The 22,870-nt window shown below is 45.3% G+C and overlaps 1 protein-coding gene across 1 annotated transcript in view; it reads right to left on the minus strand.

Moving 5' to 3' along the window:
* igsf9ba (immunoglobulin superfamily, member 9Ba) overlaps positions 1 to 22,870 on the minus strand; it is a gene marked incomplete at its 5' end in the record, with an annotated part of 45,146 nt that overhangs the window by 16,491 nt on the left and 5,785 nt on the right. Inside the window, 5 exons of the mRNA XM_083684586.1 lie at positions 141 to 282; positions 2,445 to 2,562; positions 4,909 to 5,060; positions 11,133 to 11,279; positions 15,049 to 15,246. Coding sequence (XP_083540712.1) covers positions 141 to 282; positions 2,445 to 2,562; positions 4,909 to 5,060; positions 11,133 to 11,279; positions 15,049 to 15,246 — 757 coding nt within the window. The remainder of the gene's footprint in view (positions 1 to 140; positions 283 to 2,444; positions 2,563 to 4,908; positions 5,061 to 11,132; positions 11,280 to 15,048; positions 15,247 to 22,870) is intronic.

Here is a 22,870-nt window from a genome sequence, read left to right on the forward strand (position 1 = left end):
ATACAACACACACACACACACACACACACACACACACACACACACACACACACACACACACACACACACACACACACACACACACACACACACACACACACACACACGGGGTACAATAGTAAACACGATGACAACTTTACTTCTTGAAGTAGACGTTATCTTCCTCCCAAAACCAGGTGTAGGTCAGGTTGCCAGGATACGCTTCTGCTTGACAGGTAAAGAGTGCATTCTGGGATATGTTTACAGTGATGTTTTCTGGTGGTGACACAATATATGGCGGCCCTAAAAGAGAAAGAGAAAATATGCATATTCAAATACAGTACATACAGTATCTTATGGCTTATGTCTTAATTATCTCAGTAATTTATTCCATTATGGACCCATTCAGATAATGCCTCTTAAAAGGAAAATTACATCACTCTGGGTAAAATCCTCAAACTAGCCTTTTGATCGACAGAACACATTTGGAAGCTGTTTTTGAGATCCCCAGTTGCAGCAAGGTAAAAAAAAAGGGAGAGTTCACTCTCAAAATAAAATATCTGTGATTATCCACTCGCCGATATACAAAGGCACTTTTAAGTCCATATCATTATTCAGCAACTGGCAACAGGCACATTTTCTAATATAATGGGGTCCAATTTGTGGCAGAATCCACAAATCGGCTCTCATTATATTAGAAAATATGGCTGCAGCAAGTTGCTAAATAACCGGGATATGTACCTTAAAAGTGTCTTGATGTATCGAATGGAGTGGTCATCCACACCATGAACCTTCAGTGCCTGGGGTAGCCCCTATCCCTCCATAAAACATCACAAGCCATGAAAGTAAGATTTATGAGTAGGCCCATATACAAGCCTCTTGGTTCCTTTATACAGAGTGAATGATTTTATACATCGTGAGGGATTACTGCAAGCAAGGTTGACTGACATATCAATTAAAAACAAATCATTGAAGTTAGAATCATGACTCCTCAGACTTCTTCCTGTTATTGCTATCAGGGCACTAGACAACTTCACAAGCCCATCTCCACATACTGTAGCCTTCAAGCTGATAATTCTTAGTCTATAGAGACAGGGTGCAATATAGCTGGTGTGAAAAACTCATATCGCTATCCTATCACCTTAGATGTATTCCAAATCACTCTACATTTGTAAAAGCTTTTTTCAAATGCTTTGTCTCAAACTAAAAATACATTGTAAGGGGTTTTATGCAACCGTGTGTGTGTGTGTGTGTGTGTCTCTGTGTGTGTGTGTGTGTGTGTGTGTGTGTGTGTGTGTGTGTGTGTGTGTGTGTGTGTGTGTGTGTGTGTACTGTACGTCAGGGGAGGCTGGTGGAGGTAGAAACCAGAAGACGGGTTCATTGTTATGCATGGAACTGGAATATGGAATGATATTAAACACGTGTGATTAACACCATTCCTCATTCCGTTCCACGCATTACAATGAGCCCGTCCTTTGATTTCTACCTCCACCAGCCCCCACTGCTGTACGTAGCTAGTCAAGGGTAAAACTCCCGCTAAATCGAGGCATTAAGATGTAACCAAGCACTTCTCACTTGTCTTCGACACCTGTACATCGACTGAAATTGACTTAATCTTTACCACATCATCAAACCTAACTAACCATTCCATACAAGCGACCTGCTCTGGCGGCTGTAATGCACACCCTGTTAACTCCTCCCCCCGTGCTTGTTGTGACGGTGAGTGTGTGATGGAGACTGAGAGAGGCAGGAACTGAAGGTTTGTATCAGAGCCATCTATCTGAGCAAAGCCCAGATCTGTGTCTGCTGGAGAGCTTGGTTAATGGACCGGAGACAGACAGTGATGTTCTCTCAGACAGACAGTGATGTATACACACTCACACATGCACACACGCACGCACGCACGCACACACGCACACACGCACGCATGCACGCACGCACGCACGCACACACACACACACAGGTCTGAGAGTATTGACTGTTTGCTACACACCAAACCATACTACTAGACTGATCAACCAAACACTATGTCCACAAAGTGGAACTAGGCATGGAACAGAGATCGCTAGGTAACTAGATAACTAGATAACTAGATAACTAGATAACTAGATAACTAGATAGCAGCATGGATTCAACACTGTGCACAATGTTTCATGGCATAACGTGTTAATACTGTAAGTGAATCTTGAATGTTAATGTCTCCCTTTTCCTGCATACTAGATCAATGTCAGCTAGGACTAACTGTCAGCCATTACCATTCTGTCAGCCATTATCCCAAAAACCATCTCTGTCAAATCTGACATTATTCAGTTATAAGTGGTCATTCAGTACAAACCAGTCACCGTTCCTCTACACCCCCACTGCAATCTCTGACATCACACCCCTCAATCTGGAATCACGCTAATGGGATTTGGGCATGGCTTGCCGAAGACCCGGATCGAACCCCACCAGTTCTACCTGCGTACCTTGGACCAGCAGTCTTGTGGTGTGGAGCACCTCCCCCTGGTCGCTGTAGGCTCGGCAGGTGTACGCCCCTCTCTCGTCCCGTGTGATCCCCAGGATAGTCAGACTACCGTCATGCACCTGTGGCCGTGGTTGGAAGCAAAAAAATAGCAAGTTAGTATTAATCCAATTATATTAATCAATTCTATACAGTACACATATTACAAACTGTGTTTCAAGTAGTGAAAGGGCACACCAAAACCCAAGGAAGGGATATGTTTTCTGAATGGGTGTACAGAGGTACTACTCTAGAGAACATACAGATTCTCTGAAGTCATCACATCGTTCTCTGATTCACTTTGGGTGTGATGTGAGGGTAATCTCTCGATAATGCGATAACCTGGGAAACATGGAACAATGTACCTGTGTGTTTCCTCCATTTGCAGAGGCAGTGAAGAGAACCGATAAGCTGGGGAAAAACACATTGACCAAACCCTAATAAAAAACACCCTCGTAAATTATGCAATAGGTTGCCGGGCTTGGTCCATTCATTCTCACAGAGCTGTAACCCTGGGATTACTCCTGTTCATCTGTCTCTCAAACATTTCAGCCACGAGAGCTTAGCAGCTAGTAGACACACCCAAACAGAAGCCATCCTGCCTTGGGGTCAGTCCGTTTGAAACAGGCGACAGCTCACTGCTTATCTATTCAATGGCAGGACAAACGTACCTAGCTACTGTACTTTCCAGATGGAGGAGGGAACAGCTACAGTAGAGGCATTACACACTAGGGACTACAAGACCAGAAGGACAAGGGGGAAGAGGAGGAGGTGGGGGAGGGGTGGAGGAGGAGGGGCAGGAGGTGGAGGAGGGAATAGAAGATGAGGGAGGAAGAGGGGGACCATGACTAGGAACAGGAGGAGCCTGACACACACAACATGCTGAAGAATCTGTCGGATGACTGGGATCTCAAACAGTGTGGGGTGCTGAGATGGTGACTAATATGATTCCTCCTCTTCTCTCCTCCACTGTGTCATTCCTCCCATTCTCTCTGTTGTCCTCATGGAACACTTCAAGCCACGTGGATGCCTACCTCATCTCTTTACAACACGATCTAGTCTTTTATAGTTCTAAAGCTCAGTTAGCCCTTTGATGAGACAAACTTTTTTTCTCAATTCTTTCCTGTATCAACCAAATGGAAATCTAAAGCAATTCAAGGGTTTTGCGAATGTGCAAACAGATTTATCTCACTACCTACTAAAGGCTTTCGGCATCCCAGCAGAGTTTTCGATGTAAGGCTCTTGGCTCACTCACTGTTGATATTCATGTTTAGTATAACATTCATATTAGGAGTAATGTATTATTGATGCAGTAGGAGGAGATTAATAATGCATATGGACGTCCTCTGATCGTTTACTAAGGCGAGTGTGTTAAAGCCCAGGGCACCTCGGCTCTGCTCTACTCTGCTCTGACCTTTTGAAGAGGCTGCCGTGTGTGGGAGCCTGAGAGAGAGGGGTGAGAGAAAGAGGGATAAGAAAGGGGGCCGCTCGGTGAGTGACAGACACTATGACACAGGGCCGAGGCGACCTGTCACTTCCTGTACGTCGAACGTCCACTCCAAATGTTAGGTGCTGCCTCCAGCAAGAAGAGAGGCGATTTACTCCATCACGAACATCTGAGATGGTGTGTGTGTGTGTGTGTGTGTGTGTGTGTGTGTGTGTGTGTGTGTGTGTGTGTGTGTGTGTGTGTGTAGGAAGGGGAGGGGGGCAGCCGAGGTTTGACACGCCTCAGCTCTTCCTCCCCTCAGGGACCTCCCTCTGTAGGCCTAACTCCTGCGTCCTGACTGACAGGCGCTCCTGGCCAATCACAGACATACCAGAATGTCCTGCCTAGCCAATTAAAGGCTTCTTCTTGCCCCCTAATGCGGTGCTAACAAGTGTGCTTTTATTCCATGTGAAAATATAATGAGCTGTACAATTAAATAGAAAAAACATGGAAATTTGTCCTCTTTCCTAAAACTCTCTAAATTAATGGGAGACTTTGAAATATTGCACCTCTCCCCTTCAATTCAAAATAAATAGGAGCTTTGTTACATGGTTATACGCCTTCCTTCCGACTGCAGCGGTGCTTTGTAAAATGTAAAAAGCTAGTGCTTTGTAAAATGTTTCAAATTGCAGACTAAACATCACAGAAATGATTATGGAATTCCAGTAGACTGTGAGATGGGGCATATACATTCAACATGAGCTTCTCTGAGCTTTCTGCTGAAATATGCACCATTTCTCCAAACACCAACAAATGTCAAGGAAGCATTTAAAAATGAACTAACCTTAGGAGGCATTTACTTTTTATCCCACATGGCAGTCAAATACATCACTGAAATAGATGGGTAATATTTACAAAGATAGATGCATTCATAAAATACACAAAATACTGTACGTATTTGCCCTTGTCTGAATCACAGCTCTTGTTCAGTAGTTTGGCTTACCGTGTGTTTTGCGCTAGTTGCTAGCTCCTCCCCCTCCCTCAGCCAGCTGATCATTGGTTTTGGGTTTCCCTGGGCGGAGCAGCTCAGCAGGGTGCTGCCCCCCTCCTTCGCCTCCACATACTGTGGGGGAGTGGTTGTAAAAGTGGGAGGAGCTGTGGGAGAAGAGAAGACAGTTAGCATACCATATTTTTCTGTACCATATCAAGAAATCCCAGAAAAAGGTTGAATACAACCTTCTTCTGAACAATCCCTCATAGGATAGGCTACTTCAATTACAGAGCACTGACAGCTGACAATGATTGGTCTCACTTCAACCCCATGTCTAACCATCATGAAATAAAGCCAGTCTTTGAGAAATTAATCGAAAATATATATTAGTGTAAAATGAGTCTTAAAAAACCCTCTACATTTCTGTCAAGAAATTCCTTCTCTCTTCAGCATAGGAACCCAGTGAAGAGCACCACAGCTACCAAAGGGTCTTTACACACCACAGCGCCAACCTGAACCATACAGTGCTGGCTTTGATATTTTCTTTTCACCACTGTTACAACAACTATGGTGGGATGCATATCCAGCACAGCATCGCTCAGTTTGACTTTGTTCAGCCAAGTAGTGTAAAAAGGATATAAGACATAAGCGAATACAGACACCAATAAAAACAATCATTACATCTGAAACAACCTATCAACTGAGCAATGCAACCTAGCAACTCAACACACAGAAAACCCCCCAAAACCCTCCAAAAAACACAAAACCTTGTTTCTAATTAAGGACAAGCTAATGGACAAGCACGCCAGGAGGGTGGGGCAGGGGTAATGTCTGATCTGAGGTAGAAGAGGTAGTGATAATTGAGCAGTCTTATGGCCTGCGGGTAGAAACTGAGCCTGTTCCAGAGCCTGTTGGACCAAGTCCGGTACCTTTTGCCAGAAGGTAACAGAGAGAACAAGGCGTGCCTGGGGTCCCTGATGATCTTCCCAGCCTTCCTCTTGCACCTCTCGGAGTAAATGTCCTGAATAGCTGGGAGCTCACGGCCCGTGATGGACTGAGCCGTTTTCTCCACCCTCTGTAGGGCCTTACGGTCTAGGGTGGTGCAGCTGCCACACCAGGCAGTGATGCAGCCGGTCAGAATACTCTCTGTGGTCCATCTGTAAAAGTTTGTAAGAATCTGGTGGTTCCCCCCCCCCCCCCCCCCTCCTCCTGAAGTCCACGACCAGCTCCTTAGTTTTGCTGATATTCAGAGAGACACCTGAGGTCTACCCGTCAGAAAGTCCAGGATCCAGACACCCAGGTCCCTGAGCTTAGTGACGAGCTTGGAGGGGCCTATGGTGTTGAACGCTGAGCTGTAGCCAACGAACAGCATTCTCATGTAGGTGTCCTTCTTGTTCAGGTGGAATAGGGCAGTGTGCAGGGTGTAGGAGATGGCGTCATCTGTGGATTTATTGGGGCGGTATGCAAACTGAAGTGGGTCCAGTGTGACAAGTAATGAGGAGTTGATGTGGGACCCAACCAGCCTCTCAAAGCACTTCATGACGACAGACGTGAGTACAACAGGGCGGTATTCATTGAGGCAGGTTACCGTGGTCTTCTTGGGAACTGGGATGATTGCGGTCGCCTTAAAACAGGTGGGGATTACAGACTGGGACCGGGATAAGTTGAACATGTCCATGAAGACATCTGTCAGCTGGTCGGCACATGCTCTGAGAACATGGCCCGGGATGCCATCTGGTCTGGCTGCTTTGTAGGTGTTGACACACTTGAAAGCCATCCTCACCTCAGCCGCATTTACTAATGTAACTCGTGACTGCGTCTGCGTACTCACTAATGTTATTGTCCACAGCAACTCTGAACACGTCCCAGTCCGTGGAATCGAAAACGTCCTGGAGCATAGAATCTGATTGATTTACAGATCAGATTTACCGAATGGGGGGCTAGGAAGATCCTTGTAGCCATCTTTGAATGTTGAATAAAGATGATCGAATGTGTTGTCACCACGCAATATGTTAGTAGTAACTTCATGCTGGCTTGGTTAAAGTCCCCTGCCACAATGAAGGCAGCCTCAGGATTCGCCGACAGGAGGCAGGAGCCTGTTCACTGTCGTTAACATAGTATTGTATTGTAGGGCTCCTGAGTGATCTATTTCATGGTAATTTTCTATTTCTAAGCAACAGGATTGTGCTGAGTTTAAGACAGGAGTATCACATTCACTATCAAAGTGGGTCATGGTTAGCCGATGGGAGTCTTGCCTCCGCTTCAAACTCCACACACACCTGGCGTAGGGTAAACAAATAAACCAATTAGCATCTCTAGACATCTGTCTGTCCATACTGCCCTTTCAGTCCATAACGCTCTCATCTCAAGATAAACACTGATGTAACTACAGCTTTGATAGCCAATCTCTCAGCGACAACTTTAGGTTTTTGCATTTTGAGGCTTCACCTCTATATACAAAACATAATCTTTGGATATTGTAGTGCTGTGCTCACTTTCTGCATAATTGTAAGCAACCACGTCTGATTATTCTCGTGTTATACTGTACATCACTAGTGTGTATGTATGCTGTGACTTATTATGGCAGGGGTGTGCAAATCATACAATATTGCACTCCTACACACATATAATGTGTCTCTGATTTTCAAAAATGAATTTACAGTAAGTAGGTGGAAAACAGAAGGTGGCATTAGTCAACAGGGGAATTATTCCCCACCATCAGGTACAATACATCAGCACTTACACTTAACTGTCAGCGTGTGAGCTCTGTGGACCACTCCACACCAGAAGATGGCCTGGATATAGAACATTATGCATGGCCCCTCCCCGACAACCCTAATTCTCTCTTCTCTCTTCTCTCCTCACTCTGCTTCTCTCTCTCTCTCTCTCTCTCTCTCTCTCTCTCTCTCTCTCTCTCTCTCTCTCTCCCTTTCTTCCTCAAAAAATGTTCCTGGGAGTATACACATTTGTCTTTGATTACACTTTATGAGCAGATTTTAGACAACACAAACCAGAGAGAGAGAAAGAGAGAGAGAGAAAGAGAGAGAGAGAGAGAGAGAGAGAGAGAGAGAGAGAGAGAGAGAGAGAGAGAGAGAGAGATTTACAAAGGATCATGATGCATTTGATGGAGTTGCAGCATATATTTAGCACTTTAAAGTATTGTGTCCAGCAACTTAACAGCCATTTTCCCTCAAAGCAACACGATCCCCTTAAGACTATTGGTCTCTGAAGATACTGCAACACACACGCGCGCACGCACGCCCACATACACACACACACACACACACACACACACACACACACACACACACACACACACACACACACACACACACACACGTCTCATTTCTCACTTATTCTCTCACTTTTTGCAGTCTCTGATTACCATACTGCTAAATTAAGAGAATAGGAGGAGAGGAGAGGAGAGGAGAGGAGAGGAGAGGAGAGGAGAGGAGAGGAGAGGAGAGACACCACAGTGGCCTCACTGTCTTCCAGCCACTCGGCCTTGCCATCTGACACCTGCCACTGAGTGGGCATGAATTCACTCTCCGCTTGGCAGGAAGTGAAGGGCAGCAAACAGGAACTCAAAGCAGGAGTGTATGCAAATTCTACCGGCCACAGGAAATGGCCGCCTTCAGAGCCTGTGTCGAGGCTAGACGGGAGGAGCACCTGCTTTCCTCACAGGGACCCATTTAGAGAACAGCAGTGATCGGGAGTCTGAAGGTCAATTCAACATACAGATGTCTCAAAACAAACCCAAATACACAAGCACAAACACACTGCCAGCCATTTTTTCTCTAGCTTGTCTAATAAGCCCTACTACTTAGCCATTGATAGTGGTCCCGCATGATGGGGTGCGCCAAGTTCATTTTCCTCCGCTTTACTTCAGTAAATATGACAGTTTGGCTTTAGATTCAGCCACCGTTCCCCGATTTGGGAAAGTGAATACCCTTATGCCTGCCACCTTTGCTATTACATTGCTGAGCAAAAAGTATGGACTAAAAACAAATATCTCAAACATATTCTGAATCAACGCAGATGTAAAATATGCAACACACTACCCACCCAGACAGATCTGTCACTGTGCAGAGGTCTGGAATGAGGGGAAGGTGCAAAGTGAGTGAGCGAGTGAGTGAGCGGGTAAGTTAAGCGTGAATCACTGATGAGGCAGACTACAGAGATGCAGTGTGCCCGCACAGGAAGGCATTGAAACACACACAGATGTTCACACACTCCCATCCCCCAAGAGGCTGCACAGGTGACACTTACTGGCAGGGGAAACAAGAGTGTAACCCAGCAGACAGAGAACTCATTTAACCACAGCCAAATGCACACACACACACACACACACACACACACACACACACACACTACAACGTAATACTGACCCTTGCAGACGCAATTATGCGGCACACATGTAAACGCAGTGCACAGATGGATGAAAGCACACACACACAGACACACATTGGTTGTCTCTCCCTTCTGAATCCCATAGCAACCATTATAGGAGAGGTCTTCAACTTGGCCTTTACAGTAACACACACAACGATCCATATAAAAAAAAACACAGACGTGTATCTCAGATGTAAAACATGCTGTATGCATTGACTTGTCTTCATACAGTCAGATTAGAATATGCATGAGACTCACACAGTGAGCATGAGTTCACAGACCAAAATACCTTCTGTGGGAGCGACTCTGGCAGTGAACTGCAAACTGTCAAACTAATAATATCTTCACTCCTTGTGAGGTGTCTGTCTGAAAACTGTTCTAATGTTAAAAACCAGTGACTCACAATCACACTCAAAAAATGACTGCATTTGGTCTAGCCCATTTTCAAATGTCTGCAAGCAAAAAATAATCACCCGGTCGCACTTCACGCTACTATATCAGACCAGAAGACGGTCAAATTAAAGATTGTGCTGGATTTCAACAACACCAGCGGGAGACCACAATGATTGGCCCAGACATATTTGCTACAGTTGCCTAAATTTCAGCAATCCGTTCCCTGCCAGCAGAACCGGATTAGATTAGCAAGTTATTCAATTAGATTTCTGCAAGACCATTCATCAACATGTTTAATATAACTGATATCTGACAAAACGGTAAACAAATATTGGAAATGTTGAGGATAAAATGTGTAGGTTGTTGTAAAGTAAGCTTTATTTGACACTAAGAGGGGAAAGAATAGGGAAGGGGTGTTGTGTGTTGCTCTACCCTTCCCTCCGTGTGGAAGTATTATCAACAGTATTGACCCAGACAAGCTAATTCCCATAGAAACCTCTGATCGCGCCGGCATCATCTACCTACTTAGCTTTACTTGATCGTCCTCAACAATGAACAATGTACAGGCACACATCACATAGGATTCACTGTTGGCTAACCCACTGGGGCGTTCCTGGGAAATGCAAAGGTGCAGATTTTATTTCTGCCTGGTCATCAGTTTGATAGCTCCCAGACTATCACAGACATTCCGTGCCGGAACTGCCTTAAACAGGCCACGATCAATGCCCTTCTCACCAGTCTCTCATCCCGCTTCCCCGAGGCCATCCCAAACGTTGCTCTGTGATGTTCCTGAAAGGCATTATGCTAACACTTTACTTGGAGCATACAGTTATAATGCATTATAATGCCTTTGTAATGCCCTGAAAAGCTTGCCATAAGCATGATTGACTGCAATAAAATATCATCTTATATCATCTCATAATAACATGAGATAATAATGCTATTCCGTCTGCTGAAAAAGACATAGACATACTGTATAGACAGTATCTTTCTCATAGACATACTATATATAACATAGTTAATTATTATAAAGATATCATTAGGCATCATACATGCCTATAATGAGTACGATGCGTTATACCTGTATGCTTTCAGTAAAGTGGCATGGGTATGATCTCATAATAAATGGCCACTTATAACATCTTTGACATCTTGGAGAAAAGACTTGAGACACTGTGTGACTACAGGGAAAAGACCATAAATCCTGAAAACAATAGTTTTGAATAAATGCACAGTATCAACGCCAACCACCAAAAAGCCAGAGAAGGAAGGAATATACTGTAGTTATCTGAGGTAAACCAACTAATTAACTTTGCTAGCTGGCTAGTAGCAACTACCAGGTGAACCTGGTCATAAATCACATTTTGACAACACTATGTTGAGGACACACACACACACACACACACACACACACACACACACACACACACGCAAACACACACGTGACTCACCATTGACTGTGAGGTGCACCCAGCTGCCGTTGTGGAAGGTGTCATACTGCTGCTCCAACATCAGGACCCTGCACTCGTACCAGCCCTGGTCCTCTGAGCGCACAGGGTCAATCTGCAGAGACGCCTTCCCATGCAGGCTGGCTCTACCTGGTGGGATGGAAAACACGGGGTCAGGGGACCATAGACCGCAGGACCGTAGAATTACAATAAGATGTAGGAAACGTATCTACCATTCTTAGGTAATGGTCACATGGACATTTACCAGTGTTACGCCCACATCAAAACATGGACGCATTCCCATCACACTCTCAACACTCTTATCATCAAGACAATAACTCTTCGTTCCACAAATGACATGACAACTGTACTACTAACTACAGTTCACCCACGACAAACCCACTTAACGCTGCCACACAGCTATCCCACCTGCACTGCTTACAGAGGTGACACACACTGTACACAGTATCTGCTAGGCAAACAGAATCATTGAGCAGGGAGTTCATTTTATAAAGCCCCTGCTTGAGATCATGCTGGGTTGCGTTATCCCCTGACTTATCCCGTTTTGAATACACATGGCTGCAATAGACAGAATCAGGGTAACGCCATTGATCAAGGTCATGAGGATTTGATTTGACCCAAAATGAAAATGATTGGATTTGAATTTGAGCTGTTCTATTCCCCCAATCCATACTACTTCACAACCTCTCACAATAAACAAATTACCAGCCTGACCATGGCCAGAGAAGAGCTGCCTGCCAGTATTAGGATTAATGGATAACATTATACCTGGAGGGCAATCTCTCCCTGTCCTCAGCTCTCCTCAACTACCTGATGAAGCACAGGGCTGGGAATAGGAAAGCACTCAGTGTCAACACACCAAAAGAAGACTGGCCTTTCTTTTAAGGCTTCAGGAGATGCATTGGAAATGTAAAAGACAGAAGAGGATTGGAGAAAAGAAAAAGAAATCAGGCATGTTAGAATTCTTGAGTGCTAAGCTGTCTGTCTGTCTGTCTGTCTGCCTGCCTGTCTGTCTGTCTCACTGCTTCCGATCCACCGCACTCACATGGCGAGCTCTGACAGGCAAACAGACTCAGACGCGAAAGCTTCGCCTCTATGTTTGAGGAGCACTCTGGGGATGGAGCATTTCTCTCTACATTTTGAAGTGTAGAATAGATGTATTCTAAGAACTGTCGCCTGCTTGTTCACTTTATGCATCAGGTAAACGTATCGATGCTGAGACGTGCGGGCTGAGTGGCTCTCCCAGCAAGTGCTGCACGTATAGATGCGATACATAGCCTCCCCTCGCCCCAGGACGGCTACATACCTGGGAGAAGAAAACAGTCGCTTTTTTTGTGAGCATAAAATCAATAAGGCAAAAGGGAAGAGTGAGGGAAGAGGGAGACTGCAGTCTTGCAGTAAAAAAAGGGGCAAGGACTATTTTTGCTTGGGTGATGAAATGCTGAGTCAGGGAGGGGGTTAGTGGCGTGAAGGGTAGGCATCAACCTCAGGTTCAATCAGTCAGTCAGAGAAGAGAGAAGTGTTCTGTAAACGGATAACAATACTGTATCCACGTCAGGACCCCTAATTCTGATCAGAGGTTGGGGACTGGGATATGAGACCGTTGGAGACCAGCCTGTCCCAAAATGGAGAAAGCTTCAATTAAAGCTTCACAAACCACACATATTATATCTGAATTATTGATTGCTGCTTCATTTGAGTGGGTGTAAAAATAGATGTTTTAAAATGTTAGATTTGCATATCACCCTGGGCAATTGGCTCGCACACTAAAGGAGACACACACCATTTCTGTCTAGCACTGAAGCAGACACTAGCTGAGGGCTAACACTCGGTCGAACAGTAGCTCGAGGGCAGTTTGTCATCCCTAAGACACTCCAAATAAAATATGACACACGCAGCGTGAACCATAACTCCATCATTCAACAGCATCTGAGACAGAAATCTCATGTCGAAGATGGAATACAGCCAGAGTTGAATTACAGAACGGACTCAGTGAAGAGTTCACACTGACTCTGTGAGGCTCACAGAGAGATGGAGGGTCGTAATAGGCTGGACAACTCCCTCATATACCAGAGTCTACTAGAGTAAACCGCAAACCTCTCGTCTCCTTCATGAATATATTTAGAACCAGACATACTGTAGGCTAAATACAGTACATCTACTCCTTTTCAAAACTAGCCAGAAGGGGGAATGATAGTACATACTCTCGGTTCGACGAGATGAATTATTAATTTGTTGAGGGATGGGGACTCACTCTGTCGGAATAACCTGAATACTGAGACTGCAGATGTGTAGGTGAGAGGGGATGCAGCCCACTCTGCCCTAGTGGGCTCAGATGAAGTCCAGACAGAGACCCCCCAGACAGAGATCTCCATCAGTTGTGTTCGAAATCCACGGTGCCATCAGTCTACCACAAGTATGATGCAATGTGTGGCATGCTAGTGTGGATGTCGTAAATTATTTCCAACTCAAACACCTCAAGGAGTGTCTCCTAAACCGCGCCACTGTCTCTGCCATTATAACACACACAGCACAGGGCTGCGCTTACACGGTGCCCCCAAACATTTGATTTTAAATGATTACACCATAGGAAATGTATGAAATGTAGGCTATCGTGTTGCCTACTGTCAATCAGGGAGGCATGGAACAGGGTGAGCATCCCTCTGCTAAATGCTTGTGGGGTTTACAGTGCTGTCCCAGGTAAGCGACAAACTGAGCATTCCCTCGTGTCACCAACTGTCACCAACAGACGTGTTACACGCGTGCGGCTTCGGTATCTGTCCTGTGTTGCGGTGGAAATCCATGCTAGTGCTCTACATGCTTACTGTGCTGCGAGTGTAACTGGAGTGTGTGGGTGAGCGTGTACTGCACTGTACTGTACTGCACTGTACTGTACTGTACTGTACTGTACTGCACTGCACTGTACTGTACTGTACTGTACTGTACTGAACTGCACTGCACTGTACTGTAGTAGCAAACTGCTGAGTGGGGCGGTATTTGTCAGTCCTGTAGGTTCAGGAGCAGCAGAAGTATGGCGATTAGTGTAAGTCTTTGCACAAGTCTTCTCATGGCCCTGAAGACCATGTGAGGGGGGAAACGGCAGCTAAAGCCTCTAACAGAACGTGCCACTGCCAGAGAGCCCCTGTACAGCGGCCCCTGTTCCACCACTGGCACCACATAAAGGGCTCTGTGTGGCGTGGGTCATACTAAAGGCTCATACACACCCCTGCAGTGGGAAAAAACCACTAGATCAGATTGAACCGGCAGCTTAACATTTATCTTTCCCACGAAATAGGATTTGGAGCTAAATGTACATAGCACATTAATACATCTAATTGGGTGTCAGGAACTGCCCTGCTTTCAGGCAGCACCTCGTAATTAGGCCTACTGACAACACAGGAACAAGAAAATCTAAAGTATAAATCAAGAAAAAGTAGCACAAATCAGTATACTGTACAAAGTAGTACATAAATGATGACAAATGTGCACAAATTAGTATACAGTTCTAAGTGATACAGTAAGAAGTAGCAGGTCGTATTGCAGTAACACAGCAATTCATCTGCCATAGTGTCTGACCTTTGAGGAGGTGTTCTCATATAAAGATTCTATATCATACAAACACATGCCACCATATTGTTCACTCTTGGAAAAAGGAGGTTTTACCTCAAACCAAAAAGGGTTCTGCAGCTTGTCCTTGTAGGAAACAACCCGTTTTTGGTGCCATGTGAAACTCTCTTACGCTACTAAATAGAAACCCAAAGCGTTCTTTGAAGGGTTCTCCAACAGGGAGCTGAAGAACCCTTTTTTTGTAAGAGTGTGCAACCTTTAATCCATAGCTAAAACACTCTTGCACCGCTGCTTTTCCCGTACAGAATTCCCAGAATTCCTAGTCTCTCACCGGTGTACTCTGGGTCCACATGAGGAGGGTAGAAGCGGAAGTTGATGAAGAAGGGGATGGGCACTCCGAATTTGAACCACTCCACCACGTAGGGGGGCTGCTGGCCATCCAGGGGGGGGGACACGTCACATCCCAGGACCACGCTCTCTCCAGCGCGCGCCGTTACAAACCGGGGCTCCTCTCTCACTCCGTGGGCACCTGGGGTGGAGGGAGAAAACAGAAGGAGTTCAACCAAAGAACAGCTACTGTTTCTCATAGGTGGTCTCTCTGAGGAAGGAGGGGGAGGACATACATTATGACACAAATATAGCACTGTATGGTGAAACTGTTCTACCTAGAAACAAAAAGGGTTCTTCGAATTCCTCCTGCCAAGGCAAGCCAAATAACCCATCTTGTTTCTAAGCACACTGAAATCATGCTGACCAAGCAGATATACCTCATAGTACCAACAGTACATGCCAGTCACCTGAAAACACAATGCATGCAGTATGTAAAACCTCTTCTCTGCTTCATTACCTACCGTAACCTTCTCTAACTTGATTACAGCATCTACTGTAATTCTACTTGGTTCTTCTGGTTCTACTGGTCCTTCTACAGGACAGTTTGTTGTCATGTCTCTCTGTGTAGGTGAATGTTCTGTGGCCTACAGGAAGTGACTTGCCAGAAGGCCCCATTGATCAGAGCTGGCTCCAAGCTCAGATGAGCTTTACTATGAGCAGCACCAGGGATCTGGCATTTAGCCACAGATATCCAGGCACGCTGCCGAGCGTTGACCTATCGGTCAGCTGAAAGGTCGGCATACCTGCCTCAGCACAACTCTCACTCTGGGAATGGATTGGGGGGATAGGCAGCGGTATCCTACTAGTCTGTAATTAAGTTAATGCTCTGTTCTGTGTAACACTGTCACTGTTATGTCAGATAGTAAGTGATACAGTTGCCCTTGTTTGGTTCCAACTGAACACACTGGAATTAAAAACCCCAATATTTTTTTCCCCTTGCTTTTCTTTGGTGGAAAAGCTATTTACCTCTCTGGGCCCGGTCCCCTGAAGGCCCTATGCATCAGTTAGTGATTGTGTTTACCAGTTTAATCTGCTTTATCCAGCACAAGAGTTAATCCACTTTATTCGATTGAGCCAGCACAGCTTTTGGACTGAAACAGTGCAGATTTAATCAAATTACACTTTTTGTAAAGTGGAGCTGTGGTCTGCCAGTCACGGGCCTCACTCCTGGAATCTGTTATGCCATTGTGTCTCTATGGTAAGAGGGGCAAAAAAAGCGACAGAAAAAGCCAGAGCTTAGCCTTAATGAGTGACCCAGTGGTACATATGTGCACACGACGACAAGTCACTGGACCCTGCACATGACCACAAAACATACCCTAAAGACTTATTACTAAAGCCTTCGTTAAATAAACCAGCTACAAAGCTAAAACTACCCCAGTCAAGAGAAGAAGAAAACACACATACTATAGTAATGGTAAAATATTGTCTCGAATAAACATGCAAGCAATATCCAACAGTGAAACACAGATAATCAACCGACAAAAAATTATTATAAACCAACAAGACCACCTTTTGAATTCAAAAGGGGAAACAATATGCATGTGCTAATCATGTAAGTCATGTAAGTAAACATAAGTAACACTTTCCATGAGAATGTGAACTAGGAACAGTTTAGCAGCAGGCACACTCTGGACGCCTATAGTGTCAGTGCTGGAGAAGACGGAGTGAGAGGGGAGTTGTGATCGCTTCAGGGTGGTAAGCAGGGTGCTGCTGTACCATGACCTCCTAATGCGCTTGTGTGGAAAGCTGCCCCCCCCCTCCCCCCCCCCCCCCCCCCACACACACACACACACACAAACCAATCACGTGTCTTAACACCTAACAAACTCCTTAGGCCCTCTGCAAGTTTACTCTCAGTCAGAGATTTACACCTTAACCACACTCCTTTATGACCTCATAAAGACAACAACAGATTATTGATCAGATTATCAATTAAACGCTTTGATCAGAACAAGCATTGTGATTGGCCGAGAGGCACTTTATTCCCTGATAAAGTAACAGCTATGACGCATTTTTACCTGTTTACCATACCATGGAATATATTTCCAAATACCAGACGTTGCAGGAATATCCCAGTGCAAACACTAGAATTACTGGACACGTGTCACAGTGGACTCGGTTCAACACCTCACTATGGGACTCTTGCACAACGCCCCGATTGCCTGGTCCGAACAGAAACCCATACGGATACAAGAATGTACTCCTTCTACATCACACAGTCTCCAAACCAGCACTTAGGACGGTCTGCGCCACAGAGGACGCAGTCATGTGCAGGCTGTAAAACCTTTGAAAGGTCAGAGACACCTTTGAACAGGGCCCATGTTGCCATGCCGAAAGGGGGCTGCAATCATCGACAATTGTGAGCCTCAACAATGGCCCCCACAATCCAATGGGAGAGACGTTGTGAAGACACATCTCTTCCCTGGGATGTGTTTGCAAAGCAGACAAACAACTGATCACAGACACTGAATGACACCATCCTGGCCATGTAAATACGCAGAGCGGGCACCGGGCAGAGTTCCTACTCCGGAGAGGAGAAGGGCGGTGAATGGAAAGGGAGCAGTACACCAGCTTGGCTGCGGTATGCTATGGAGACGACCTTGGGAAAGAACGCTGGATTAGGGCGTAATGCAACCTTAATGTCGCCAGGGGCAAACTGGGTACATTTAGGATGGACCGATAGCACACGCAAGTCACTCACAAGCTTGGCCATCACCGGGGCAACAATGCAGTCTTGCAAGACAACATCTTGACGACAACAGTCTGAATAGTTTTGAAGAGGTCTTTAGTGAGTGCCTCAAGAACCAGAAACAGATCCCAGGAGGGGCCACACTGTCTGGGTGACCAGACGAAGACGGCGCACTCCCTTCATAAAATGACAGACGCCCCACCGAAACCTACATGGCACACAGAGATGGCAGACAGGTAGCCTTTCACTGTGGAGAAGGCTTTGCCCTTATCAAGCAGGTCCTGTAAGATGGAGAGGATCACAGAGAGAGGGCTCTGAAAAGGCACCATCTCGCAGCTCTCCCTCACACCTCAAAAAGCCTCCATTTCAGATTGTAAAGACCTCTGGTCTATGGCACCCTAGCACTCTGGATCGTGGCAACCATGTTCGGAGGCAGGCCTTCTGAGACTTAAATCAGACCCATAAATCCATCAGCTTAGGTAAAGGGCGGCACAATTGAGTCTACGCTTGAGACAATAGGTCCCTGCGTAACGGGAGACGCCATGGGAGTAGCTGAGCTATCTGCGACCTCCAAGGCTGCCCGGGCAAATACAGGGCTATCAGGAGCAGGGACAAACCTTTCAATCTCACTCTTTTGAGTGTGGGAGGGATTAGGCCCACTGGCTGGAAGGCATACAGGAGCATGCGTGGCCACTGGTGGGCCAGTGTGTCCGTGCCTAGCGGGCATTTTCCTGTGATGCGAACAGATCTACGATTGCCACACCTTAGCGTCTCCAAACCTCTTGGACGTCCTGCAGGGGTAGTCACCACTCCCTCCCACTACCCGTCCACTCTTGTGGTCAGTTTGTCCAGTTTCTCTCAGGGTGGAGACAGGAGCCAAGTTTTCTTTGGGAGAGTACCAAGCTAGCCATTAACCTTCTTGTGTTAGCCTGCTTCTCGAACATGGCTTACCAATTACCAATTCCAATACCAAAGTTCTATCGTGAATATCGGGCTGAAACCTTGGGACAACCGAACGCTCCAGAAGAATCATAGGATTCCCAGTAGAACAGTTAAGTTAAGTTGCTCGCTAGCTATGAGAAAGCACTACAGTAAGCTTCAGACAGTCAGCGAGTGAAGAGTGGATAGAATGAATGAGCGTGCTATGCATGAGCCTTTATAGGCTGGGCACAAGGCAGGACTACGTGCCTGCAAGTGTCCTTAGCCTGTACAGACGTGACTGAATAGGGTTTCAGCAAATAGGTACACAGAGTGAGCGGTGGAACCAAGTCGACTGAACAAGAAATATATTTCTGGGCGCAGGGCTGTCACAATTCTCACTGGAGTGCGTGCTTTCTCGTGAATAAAGTCACAGCTGAGAGGCATTGTTAGGCCGGCGCAAAGCCTTATTGCTTAAATAAACACTCCCAACACACTGTGGAGATTTTGGTCTCACACCCATCTTATCACAGATCCTTCCGTCCTTAAACACTGGAGCTGCCTAATGAGTACATCTATTTTCAGGAAACTAATCTATGCAGTTGCAGTCAGTATGTGAGAGATAAGATAGTATTTTCCTGCAGAGGAGAATTGAGACTTCGAAAAATCTCACTTTCCCTAAATGGTGCCCTCTATCACATACAAATATTTTTATTGACAGAATATTTGTGTTTTCCATATTTACTGTATAGCTGTAGAGGCATCTAGAGTTTGGGTTACTTATGAATTAATAATAAATTACAACCCATTAGCAAGAAAACAGTCAATTGTAGGCTACTTTAAAAACACGGTTAAACTACCTAGGCCTCGATAAACATGCCAGGGACTGTATCATCCTTCTACAAAAGTTAACAAGAAAAGACTATTAGCCACTGTTTGGTTTGAGTAAGTGCTTTATAAAACATGTCCTCAGAGTCTGGGGCGCTATGCTGCTGGAATCCATTGTTTCTCTGCAGACAGTTCGGGTTTCAGGGAGTTCACCAGTTCAGGTTTCAGCCTAGCATTATTTTTGGATCCCGGTCGGCTGGAGAGCAGTCCTGCGCAGAAGAATGCCTATAAAGACCGAGGATAATATACTACCTGGCTAATAACTTCCCAATCCCTTTATGAGATCATCACAAGGGGGACGATCAGCACAGGCCTGGTCACTGCTACTGCCGATTTCATTTCCTTAATGGAGACACAGTGACCCGTTATGGGTTTACGGTTGCTTTTTCAAGGGAACATATTTACGCTCTCACCAAGACATAAATGCCAGCTGTGCAAATCATGATACAAGCTTCCCAGCTCTATCTCCACTAAGGCAGAGGTCTCACTGCGGATGCTTCATCTAGAAGGCACCTACATCTAAAAAAAGATCTTGTGTCAAAACAGTAGTCAGCTCTCTACACTCACTGGGAACCTTATTAGGAACACCTGTACACCTTCTCATGGTGGAGGTGTTGTAATGGCGTGGGGAATGTTTTCTTGGCACACTTTGGGCCCGTTAATACCAATCAATCATCGCTTGAATGCCACAGCCTATTTGAGTATTGTTGCTGACCATGTGCATCCCTTCATGGCCACAATTTGCCCATCTTCTAATGGCTTCTTCCAGCATGATAATGCACCAAGTAATTTCAAACTGGTTTCAAGAACATGACAATGAGTTCAGTGTTCTTCAGTGGCCTTCCCAGTCACCGGATCTGAATCCAATAGAACACCTTTGAGTTGTGGTAGAACGGGAGATTCACAGCTTCAAAGTGCACCTGAAAAATCTGTAGGAATTGTGTGATGCAATCATGTTATCATCGACCAGAATCTCAAAGGAATGTTTCCAACAGAATTGAGGCTGTTTTGAGAGCAAAGGGAGGCCCTACCCAGTATTAGTATAGTGTTCCTAATAAAGTGTCCAGTGAGTGTATTAGTTTAGTGCTGTAACTAAGACAACAACAGAAATAGTGAGTTCAGCATATAAAATGTCTGAATAAAGGAGAAGATAGAAAGAGAGTTCTAATCAAGGGGCAATCTGCGTTTCATGTACATCCTAACCAGACCTTGGTTTTATACTACTTTCAAATACTTTAAGCATTAGCTTGAGCCTGTGTGCCAGATGGGTGAGGTTTGCATTTTGGGGACTAGTCCATTGGTTCCATTCTACCAGGCAAACTCAATCAAGCACAGCTACGTATCTGAAATGTTTTAAAATAATATTTGAACCCTTGTCTGATCCTAACATCATCGCTCATCATGCTAATCATACATTCCTACGGGCAACATTTTATTCAGTAAACTCTGCTGTCTGCATATGTCAGGTAAATTAGCTAAATCAGAGGCAGCTCATGTCCCCTAAAACACAATGCAAGAGAATCATTCCCCATTATTTGGAACAGGTTAAACAGGCAGGTTCACCACCATTACTAGAGCCAGTTACTCATGGCAAGCAGCCTCCTTCTGTTGCAGCTCACTTAATCAATAAAAGACATCTGTTCTGAGTCAATCAACATCTGTCCAGAGCAGCACATGAATCATGGCGGCATAGAACAGCAGGGACAGTTAGGAGTTAAAATCCGCTGGAGATTTCAACCAGCTTTTTCAAGTGGCAGCACTGATAATGGCCCTTGCATGAGAAGTACTTCGCTCTATACTCACAGTAATGATCACAGATTTGTGTATGGACTCTCCAGGCACTTCGGGCAATAATTATGCAGCTAGAACATAGCCGTGAAATATTTTGACATCAATGGGGGCCAATATTATAAGAGATCATAGAAAATTTAAATAAATATGGAGAATAATGCAACAGAAAAGAACACATATCCAAGGATACATTTTGCACCGCTGTTTGTTTTTACAGCAACTCCAGGGTGCCTACTGTAAATCCTCATTCTGACATAATCTGTGGAATATCTACCCTAGAAGATTTACATGGGGATGGTGCAGCACTATGACAGCACTATGACAGCACTATGACAGCACTATGACAGCACTATGACATCACTATGACAGCACTATGACAGCGCTATGACAGCACTATGACAGTGATATGAAGCGATATGAAGTTCAGCTTTGAGCCCAAGTAAAATGCTTTCAAATACTTTTTATACCATTTGCTTGAGCCTGCCTGGAGTGGCAGACGGGTGGTTTGCAGTTTTGGGGGGACCCCAGGTCTGATCGACCGATGAGCAGGGTTTGAGCACAGAATTAAACTGGACAGAACACACAATGAGCAGGGGTGTAATGGAATATAGACTAGAGAAGAGAAGGAACCTAGACTAGAAGGAACCTCAAGGACGTGCAGCAACTGGGCTGGATGGGCCTCTGACAGGGCGGTAATTGAATGCCAGCCTGCATGTGCTGAAGGTCACATCAGACAACTCTGTCTGTGTGCGTGTGTGTGTGTGTGTGTGTGTGTGTGTGTGTGTGTGTGTGTGTGTGTGTGTGTGTGTGTGTGTGTGTGTGTGTGTGTGTGTGTGTGAGAGAGAGAGAGAAGCAATGAGGCTCACACACTATCACAGACACAGTGCAGTCACACACAGGCTTTGGTCTCAGTGTGTTTTTTCCCCTGTATAAACAAATATACTGTGTTATAAAAGAAACCATATGGGCAGACACCATGCTTGCGTTCAACTAGCCACACATGAGAACCTACCCACAGACACCTACATAGTGACACAGACATTGTGACTGTGAGACAAGCATACTGTATGGGTGAGCACCAACGTCATAGGCTGACCAACAGTAGTGACTCACACTCCCACAAGCTCCACATGCGACTTTACCAACACGATACAGGACATCTTAACACAACTCCTCAAAGCATTGACTACGCAATATCACTACCCTCTAAGTAATGACATAACCACCAAAACAATGGAAACTGTTAATAGCACACAAAAAAGACAACCCAAATCAAAGTATGATATACTAGCAGCATACTAACCAATTCTATTTGGTTTATTCATAAAGAAAACATTCTTAGGCAAAATGGGACAGGTTTTACAGCTGCCCGATGGCTGTTACCTCTGCTGAGCAAATGTCAGGAATTTAGCGATACTCATGTGAAATGAGGAACACAGAAGAGCATGATGGAGAGAATTTCAGTACAGTGATC

The sequence above is a fragment of the Argentina silus genome (genome assembly GCF_951799395.1).
Source record: "Argentina silus genome assembly, chromosome: 14".
In the NCBI taxonomy this organism is placed as follows: Eukaryota; Metazoa; Chordata; class Actinopteri; order Argentiniformes; family Argentinidae; genus Argentina; species Argentina silus.